Below are 10,199 nucleotides of genomic sequence, written 5' to 3'. Positions count from 1 at the left end.
CCCAAACTCGTAAGCGAAGATTTGAAGGGCTGGTCAGTTTTCTCGTGACGTGGAAGTCATTTTATTTTATGTGGAGTTCAAGTCAAATGGTCACTTTACACAGAATTAAGTCTTCCAAGTCCTTTAGTAGATGATTTTTACAGTCGGTACTATACTAATCATCGGAATGTTCAAGGGCTTTCATTGTCTGTTGTCCATGTCACATACAGGGTGGAGCGCCCTGACCCGAGGACCTTGGTGTTTTGCTAGCCTAATGCGATTTTCAGCTTTAGAGCATCTCCAGTCGCGTCCCCCAAACCGTCCCCCAAAGCGATTTGGGGCGCGCCGGACAAAAAAAGCGTTCCAGCCGCGTCCCCCAAAGCCCTTTTTTGTCCGGCGCGGCCCGATACGGTGTCCGGCGCCCCGAGCCCGTCCCCGTCCCACGGGGGACGCTCCGGGGACGCCGGACACAACGAAGCGAGGCGGGGAGTGGCGGGGCCGACGCGTCGGCCGGCACGGTTAATTTTAACCTAACCGTCGCCTACCTCGCGACGGAAGTTATTCGCGCGCGATGACACACGGCGGCATCTTTGCCTTAATGGCGACGGAGGGGCGGGCGAGACGTCTCGTCGGTGCTCGCGCGGCCTCCACGCGTCGCCGGCGTTCGCACGCCACCGCCCGTTCCCGCGCGATCTTCCCGCCTCTTCTCGTCTCGTTCCCGCGCTTTCTTCCCGACGCCGGCGTCTATAAAGGTCTCCCGGCTCATCAATGGTAGCCACCACACCCCGCCGGCAACAAACACGGCCCTCGTCGCTCCACGGCCGTCTCCTCCATCACCGGTGGCAATGGCGAACCGCCCGGCGATGGCCACTTCCCTCCACCGCCGTCTCCTCCATTGACGAGCCGGCTGCGGCGTGCGGCACTCGAGGAGGCACTCGAGGAGGAGGCCCGCCGGCGGCGTGAGGCGCGGCGGCGGCGGATCTTGCGGCGTTCTCCGCCCCTGCCTCCCGCCGGCCGAGAGGCCGCGGCGGCGGCAGCGTGGCGAGAGCAGACGGTGCGACACCGTTGCGGCGTTCGACGCCTCGACGGGACAAGAGGCGCGGCGGCGCCGGTGCCGGGAGGAGATGGAGCGACGATGGGGCCGACGAGCGCCGGCGCCGGCGCGATGAGCGGCGAGCGCTGTTCCGTGAACGGCGTGACTCGATCGAGCGCCGGCGGCGTGAGTCGATCGAGCTCCGACGACGAGCGACGGCGGAGGAGCGTCGACGGCGGGAGTCGGCGCTTACGGCGCTATGGGGGCGGGCGGAGCGGTTGGCGGCGGCCGACGCGTATGCGGCGGCGATGATGGAGGCGCCAACGGATGTGGAGGAGGAGGCGCCAATGGAGGAGGAGGCCGAGGCGGAGGAGACCGAGGTGGAGGACGGCGACGACGACGACGACGAGTTCGGCCCGGTCCGACGACGACGCCCCGCACCCGGACGAGACGGCCGATCAGCAACGCGCCCTCGTCGAGTCCTTCGAGTCGGAGAAGAAGCTCCGGGACGACGCCCGTGCCCGCGAAGAGGCGGAGGTTCGTCGCGCCATCGAGCTCTCCCTCTGCCGGCCCGGCGAGGGAGGGCGGAGGAGGACTATCGGCGGGAGCGGCACCGTCCGGCCACCGCCGAACGCAAGGAGAGGAGGCGCGCGCGGGAGGAGGCTGCGGCGTAGGGGAGGCGACGACGGGGCGGGGCCGTCGAACACGCCGCCGGGCGGTCGGTAGCCTAGGTTTAGATGAAATCTAGCCGTTTTCATTCAAACTTTGTAATATATAATCAAAATTGAATGAAAACCTTTATTTTCCTGCACAAATATTCATTTGGGGGCGGCGTTTGGGGGACGCGGCTGGGGAGCGACGTCCCCCAAACGCGGCACGAGCAAAACACGTCCCCCAAACGCTCAATCCGGCGCGGTTTGGGGGACGGTTTGGGGGACGCGACTGGAGATGCTCTTAGGCTTGTGAGCATACATTTTTTTTGTATTTTGTTTCCCCCCTCATATTGGAACTGGTCATGCGCCCTAGATATCTGAATTCACGCGGGAATCTCATTGCTCAAAGTTATTTCAACTATAAAAGCTGGCATGCCCTTGATGCAGGAATTGGCTGTTCTATTTAACCACAGGACGGGCTTACAAAAACATCCCTATGATAGCAACAACAAACAGGCAACATTTGGACAGACCAAACATCATCCATTGAATGCCCTTCGAAGTGTTAGTGCACCTCTCATGGAATCACAGATATCAAAATTAGATTAACCATTTTTGTGTAAACAAAATGGTTAGTCCGAAAAGAGGTTTGATGGCCCACAGCTCAAAACACAAGTACATGTCCACGAATGCTGAACTTAGTCAGCAACGGTTGCCAAAAATGAGATCATACCACGGTATATCTATACCCACAACTGCTCCTTGCGATACTCTCTCACTATGACAGGCACGCTTGTAGGAGGAAGCTGCAATAGAAATAAGACATTGCCATCAGTTAAATGGGCAAAAAAACATAACCACCTTATTTATCATCACTAACCACTAAACAGAAGTAGCATAAGACATGCATGCATATCTCTAACTGCAGAAGAAAATAATTACTTAGTAGTTCAAGATATTGGAATTTACTAACAGACTTGCAGCTAAATCAATGTGATCTGCAAGGTTTGAGTTCAACGGAGAAAATTTGTATAGAAACCAACAAAGGAGGAGGCACCAAATACAATTGATTAATGCATTTTTTAAGAGGTCCCAAACAGCAAGAACAAATAAAAAGATGGGAAACAAAAGGTGTGCATGTTTGCAGTTGAATCATGGCTATCCTAAACAAAATTTAATAAGACTGATTTGTATGTCACACAAATAATACAATTGACTTAGTTCAAAGTTCAAATCATGATTGGAAAGGGAGTCTATATGATCCTGTTTCTAACTAGCTTTCAGCTGGTAAGATCTGTATCACAAGTAAATCGAGTTTTCATCTTGAACGCTGATTCTGTTGATTAACAGAACAATGTAACAGTAGACGGTTGTTCACAGCTTACGATAATATTTAAATTGATCATTTAATGATACCATGATCTGCCTAACTTCGAAAACAACAGCCAAAGAAACAAACTGTATCCATATTTTCAGTACTAAAGATGAGCTTTTGCTATATTGCTAATAGCCGGAATTCAGTAACTAAATGACTGGAGAACAATAAAATTTACTAATATACTATATGGTGTGAACTACTATCAGAAGCATAGGAATATCTTACCATCCCATAATCTGTTATGATCATCGACACATAATCAGAAGGGGTTGCATCGTACCTGTCAGAAGTGCAAAATTATTTCCATCAAAGGCGATATAATGTATCTAAGAAAATAGTGCTTCAGCTATATGGAATTCAGGAACATACGTAAGATTTAGCAGTTGGAGATTTTCCTTGTCAGTCCAGTTCTTAAGATGGTCCAAATCTGCCCTCCCGGGGACTTTTGAAATGACATCTGGATCACCTGAATAAAAACAACTATGCTATGAGTTCTTATTTATAACAGAGACATACATGTATAATTTCATAGACAAAAAATATGCGTACCAAGCTCATTAGAACATATAGAATCAAGTTGTACCCTCTCATGAAATTTGTATGCCTCACAGCAAACCAGAACAGGAATTCCCAATGCGTGTGCAACCATAGCCACAGATGCTGTCCCCACTCGGGAATAAACTGTCCCATTAGATAATATTGAGGATGCACCCAAAAAGACTCTTGTAACTTCGTGCATGATGTATGAAACTGCATTTATATGAGTGTATGTGCAGTTGATGCCCTTCGCCACTAATCTACGGAGTAATCCTTGTCCCTCAAGCTTGGGACGAGAATCCACCACTATAACACGGAACTTCCTGCCAAGTTCATGAGCATGATCCAAAATCATTTCAACAACTGATGACGACCCATATGTCAGCAAGACATCACCGTCTCTGACTTTTGTGATGGCATGACTGACAATAACCTGATCAGCAACAACTATCTTTTCATTTATAAAACGATCAATATCAGACTGAAGACTGGCTTTGGCTTCTGATTCTGACAATGTAAGTGGTAGCTTGGCAATCCTATTCTTCAAGAACCTAATGGCATTTCCCATACTAATTGAGAGTGGCCTGCACTCGATAAAGAATGAAACATAACTACTGATTTTTGCAGTAAGATCTCTGCTGAGAGTTTTGTTTGGCGGTGTAGAGTAATCTTTTATTGCCTCTCTGAATGAAAGAAGCATTGCTATGCAACGGCCATTGCCACCAGATACCTCACCAGATAAGTATTGGAGCCCAACCTGAAATATAGCAAACAACAGATAAGTCATTTATCCTTAACAAAAATTAACAATATTTACCTATCTAATTCTTATTTAGCTCTGTTTACTTCTCAAAAACAGCCAAAGATCAAAGAATTCTGTCAAAACCAAATTGACTTGCCCCTTGGTATATTAGAGGACCACTTATCACCCTGTAAGGACTTAGCAAAACCATTTCCAACACACTAGCTCACATCATCATATGATTCGTATGAAGTTGCAGTTGGTGACTGTAAAATGCTTTGGTGATCTCTCAAAAAGAAATCATAGAATTAGATAGTATATAAAAGGTAACATGGGTCATTTCGTTCATGGACAAAAATAGCTAATAGTGGCTAATATCAGTGAATGACTGGATAACTTCAAAATCCACAAGGTTGTTCGTAGAGCATGGTACTTCGACATTTGTATTAACAGAACCAGCAAAGGAACAAAGGATTGTTTCATAAACACTACCATCTCATGTCTATCGTACATATATAAATTCAGCAGTGTTCTGAATAAATCTACATCACAACATAGCTGCAGGTTATTGTATATGTGTCCCAAAACTGTCAATAGTTCTATTTGCATGATAAATGAGATGAACTTCCACGTCCTTTATTTTCCTACACCTTCATCCAACACCTAAACATGTGAAGAGTTAATGTTGGGTGACCAACAAATCATCATCGAATGATCATACTTGAGATAAGGGAATGATAGCTTTCACAGAAAGATAATCAGACAACAATTCTGGGTAGATTGAACGCATAGCAATTACCTTGTACACAGAAGGATGTATTGGTTCAAGTTGAAAGAATTTTGACTCGAGGTCAGGAAGTTGAGTGCCATGCACATACTGTGGCAGATGCCTAAATAGTTCAACTCTGTTTCGAGCCTCTGATTGGTTGACAATTGCACGTTTTTTCGCTTTCTCCACCCGATGCACATCATCAAACTGCATTCGGGGATGAGGAGCATCTTTCTTTCTATCTCTCTCTGGTAGACGTTCAGTAACCTTCTTCTCAGAAGCAACTGTACTCGCAGCAGGGGGGACATCTTTCTTCTGAGAAGCTTTAGCTGACTTGGCTTGCTTGGACACTGCAGGATTTGCCCCAGAAGGAGCACCTGTAGACTTTCCCGATAAACCTACAGTTCAAATTAATGACCGTCATACTCGGAAGTTGTAGCAACATTATACATGTTGCAAGATCATTGTAAGTAAGTGTGAATCCATTACAAGCAGACCTCTAAAAACAAATTTGATAAACCTATTTGAAAGTCAAGATTTTTAACTATTAAAGCACCTCATCTGTCCAAGGCCCCAGAAAAATAACAACAGTGGAAAAGGGCGAGAACATATTACCTGCCTCCTTCGCAGCAGCTTTAGCAGCACGCTGAGCCTCCTGAATAGCACGCCTCTCTGCTTTAGAAGGTTTTTGCTTTTGTGAGACGGGAGCACCTTCGTTCTGTGTATCAGCCAAATCTCCCTTGTTTGTTTCTATAAAAAATGAATAGCAAACTATGAAATTACAAATAAAATTATCAAATAATTACTTTAACATAAGACAAAACAAGCATATAAAATGAACACATTAAGGACATTATATCCAACCTAATTTTCCTTTCAGCGAGCAAGTAAATGTAAAACAAGTGGTGTTGCAAGTTCCTCTTGACTAAGAGCTAAGTAACCAGAATGATGAAGAGAAAAACAAAGTTTTCTACTCGTATTAAAATTTCTTGTGACAGTAGTGGCCAGGTAAATGATAGAAGCAAGCTTGAGAAGCAGCAACTATTTAAACAACTTAATGCACCATTAAGAAGTGACAACGCTACCCGTCAAAAAAAGTGAAGACCTGACACCACGTTCATGAATACAGTAAACTCAACTTTGCTAGTCCTAAAGGTAGCTCACAACTGGAAACCATTTACACTTGTAACCTGACATCTTAAACCCACAAGGCACGACCACAACAAGCTAATATTCTCTCAAGTCTAACAGAAAGTAGAGGCTTCACAGCTGCACAACTTGTGGCTATGAAGTATCACAGGACCACCAAAGGTAATAATGCATATGGCCAATGGCTTAATCCAAATAATGAGAACACAAAGTCTGATTATATTCTAATTTATATAGAAACCTTCCATGTGAGGTTTCCTGCCATATATCCGTCACCCAAATAAAAACCTACTATTCACATTGAAATTTGAGTCCAACAAGAAATAATTTTGTTCCAATTCGACAAGCATCAACACAATAGCCTCTGTTCCAATTCAACAAGCATCAACACAATAGTAATAGTCCTACCTCAAGGGATGCCATTTCATACAAAATCAATTTCCTTAACAGGGTTATCTTTCCAAGACTATAATAATAGTGAATGTTAATAGCAATTCATCAAACATATGCAATATTTTTAAATTTATGTCAATTATCAAGGGCATTTACAAAACTATCTATAACAATAAACTATTTTAACACTAGTAGCAGTTTAGCAAACATATGCACACTTGGCACAATAGATAAAGATACATGGTGGCCATGCGATGTGCCGATGTCATTGAACGTTCTTTCACTTACATCATTAAATGCAAGCTCACTTTAACATACAAGTGATACGGTCATGTAGTAAGAAAATCAGTAGTGGCTAGTTCATACTTTTCACGAAATTTAAAAAACTTTACATACTTACAACACCTTGGCTGAATGTTAAAATCCATGTAAGAAGTGCTGACCATACAAATACTTTCTATTTCAAGTACAATCCAACATAACAGAATTTAAATGCGTGTGATAAAACTACAGAAATGCAACTAGTTTTTTTGCGGGGAGAAATGCAACTACTTAAATGCCATAGCGATACTACAAATGAGTTTGCATAAAAGAACACCAGTACAATACTGTCCATATTGTTACCCTCTTACTGCTTACCAAGAGTTGAAGTTTAACTGCGGGGCGGGGTAAAGAATAGCTGATTGAAAGTTGGTGAAGCCAGGCTCATAAAGTAAAACGGTAGTACATAATTAAGCCACGCACACGCAAAACCTTGCAGCTTCCCTTGGCCTTGGCCTCTAAGATGTTTCGCTGGTTTGTAGGGAACTTATCTAATTTCAGTGGCCTAGCAATGTAGTGTAAATTAAGTTGAGTACTACTAAAGCATTTAAAACTAAACTGTTAAGCATTTAGAAACTATGTGAACATATGGATCAACATGCCAGGTTATATTTCTAGCCTAGCTTCCCAGGATATGCATTTGGAATTTTTAATAAATCCTAGCTTTTGGAGGCAGGGCAGTCTGGTTGGGGAGGGCTAGGAAATGATCATCTCAAGAGGACTCACGACTACCGGCTAGGCTGAGATAAGTGTGGCTTAGCTCAACTGAGCTGGTTTCCTCATTTAGTCTATCACTTAGCATAGCTAAACAACCAAACGTGACATATGGTGCAACGCTTAGCCATGGGAATCTCTCATCCAGAGAACTGGAACATCACAATTACTGATGTGCAATCTCCCCCAGCGGTTACAACCTATATATACCACCATCCAAATCAGAAGAAAAGTTCGATACTAGGACCGTTCACTTCCTTCATAGCAGTGTCAACTGAACCAATTGACAAGGTTCTGGGTAAAATTACAGCAATCGGGGAGGGGCAGCATACCTAGCTCCCCAGCGGAAGGGGCCATAGACCTCGAGTCATCCTCGCCGAGCTCGGACGCGGCGTCGAAGCGCATGGAGGAAGGCTGAGGCGCCGAGGAGGCGAGGATGGCCTCGGATGCCGGGGGGGAGGGGGAGCCGGGGGAGAGGTGGTCGGCGTGGCGCGGGGGTGGGATCATGACGGGGGAGAGGGAGCCCGGGGAGAGGTCGGACGCCGGCGGCGATCCGGCGGCCGGGCCCGGCTGCAACGCGGCGACAGCGGGCAGCTCGGATGGGCCCGAAACGTCGGGGGTGACGAATCCCACCTGGCGGATCTTGGGCTCGACGCCGCCCGAGGTCGAGCGCGGCGGACGGCGGAGATCCATGGCCGTCGCCGGAGTGGGCGCGAGGGTTTGGGGTTTGGACACGACGCACGAGACGAGAAGGGTAGGAATCTGTCTGTCCGGCCCTAGGCAGCGGTGGTGGTGGTGGACCTGGATGAGCATTGGGCGTTCGGTGGACACGGTCTATGAAGGTTTGGCCTGGCCCATTTAGTATGGGCCTTCCTGGATGGAAACAGGCCCGAGTACAGATGGAATATCATTTTTGTTAGGCCTATGCGCAAGGTCCACGAGTTCTTCAAAAGGGCAAATCCTATACGGTCGGTGTGTACGACATGCCGCACAGCCCTGGTTGGGTATAGGGCCCAGCCTATTTCGGCCTTTTTTTTTTTTACTTTTCTGTTTCCTTTTTATTTTTTCTCTTTTTTTTTTGTTTCTTTTTCCTGTTTTTTGTTTCATTTTTTCCTTTTCTTTTTTTTCAAATTCGTAAAACATTCAAATTGAAAAATGTTCAAACTTTAAATTTTTCAAAATTAAAAAATGTTCAAATCTAAAAAATGTTCAAAGTTAAAAATTGTTCGTATTCAAAAAATGTTCATATTCAAAAATTATTCATATTCGAAAAATGTTCAAATTTAAAATATGTCCATGTTCGAAAAATGTTCAAATTTAAAAAATGTTTAAATTCTGGAAATTTTTTTTGAATTTTTTTTTAAAAGTCATAAAATTTTAAACATTCGATTTTAAAAAAGTCATACAATTTTAAACATTCGGATTTAAGAATATTTTTGTTTTTTAAAAAACGAAAATATGTAACAGAAAAGAAAAGGCGAATAACAAATAAAAAAACAAACTTCATAGGCTATCTGCCATGAAAGATTGGGAGCAAGTCACCACGGGGCGCGACTACACATCGCCCGTTAGCGTGCGTTTGTAGGTATGGCTTGAAGTTATAGGCATTCCTTTCCAAATTTGAAAAAATATTAAATGTAAAAATTGTTTAAATTTTCAAAATGTTCAAATTTCCAAAAATGTTCAGATTTAAAAAATATTTAATTTTGAAAATTGTTCAAATTCTTCAAAATTGAAAAATACTTCAACTTAAAAAATTTCAAATTGAAAATTATTCAGATTTGAAAAATATTTAAACTAAAAAATTGTTCAATTTTGAAAATTGTTAAAATTATTAGAATAAAAAAATTGAAAACTTTTTGAAAATATTCAAATTAGAACTATTCACTTTATAAATTTCAAAGTATTCCGATTTTGATATATTTCAATTTTCAAAAATGTTCAAATTGTAAAAATACAGAAAAAAAAGAAAATTGTTACTTGAGGTTGTTGGGCCGGGCCCAGCGAGCACCCTCTAGCGTGCGCGGGATGTGTGGTGCCATACGGTCAGCGCACTAGTCGGTATACAGGATGGTCCCCACGGACCTGGTCGGCAGCGCGCGGGTGTTGCACACCCGCTCGGGCGTGCTAGTTGGGCCGCGACCGAGGAACCAGGTAGTATCTTCATTTTTAATTTTTTTTAGTTGTTTCTTTTCTGTTCTATAAAATCTGATTATTTTAAAAATATTGATCATTTTCTCAAGATATGAACATCTGTTAGATCTGAACATTTTTTGAACTTGAATATTTCTAAAAGTTTAGCATTTTTGAATTTGAATATTTTTAAAATGTGAACATTTTTAAAATTTGAACATTTTTAAAATTTGAACATATTTTCAAATATGAACATTTTCTAAATCTTAACCTTTTTAAAATTTTAAAAGATTGCAAATCTAGATATTTTCAAAATTTGAACATTTTCAAAATTCAAATAAATTTTCATTTTTTTTTGAAATTTGATTTTTTTAAAAAACTGGACATTTTAAAATTTA

The 10,199-nt window shown here is 43.3% G+C and overlaps 1 protein-coding gene across 1 annotated transcript; it reads right to left on the bottom strand.

Moving 5' to 3' along the window:
• Nucleotides 1-2,107: 2,107 nt before the first annotated feature.
• Nucleotides 2,108-8,394, bottom strand: LOC124703794 (translation initiation factor eIF-2B subunit delta-like). The gene is made up of 7 exons (XM_047236028.1): nt 8,001-8,394; nt 5,707-5,841; nt 5,122-5,489; nt 3,593-4,337; nt 3,413-3,509; nt 3,269-3,323; nt 2,108-2,471 (listed from the first exon to the last, which is right to left on the bottom strand). The coding sequence occupies exons 1-7, from the start codon at nt 8,359-8,361 to the stop codon at nt 2,409-2,411; spliced, it is 1,824 nt and encodes a 607-aa protein (XP_047091984.1). The 5' UTR covers nt 8,362-8,394; the 3' UTR covers nt 2,108-2,408.
• Nucleotides 8,395-10,199: the final 1,805 nt, after the last annotated feature.

Source organism: Lolium rigidum, chromosome 3, assembly GCF_022539505.1.
Source record: "Lolium rigidum isolate FL_2022 chromosome 3, APGP_CSIRO_Lrig_0.1, whole genome shotgun sequence".
In the NCBI taxonomy this organism is placed as follows: domain Eukaryota; kingdom Viridiplantae; phylum Streptophyta; class Magnoliopsida; order Poales; family Poaceae; genus Lolium; species Lolium rigidum.
Note: the sequence above shows the minus strand (reverse complement) of the source record. Positions and strands in the feature narration are given on the sequence as shown.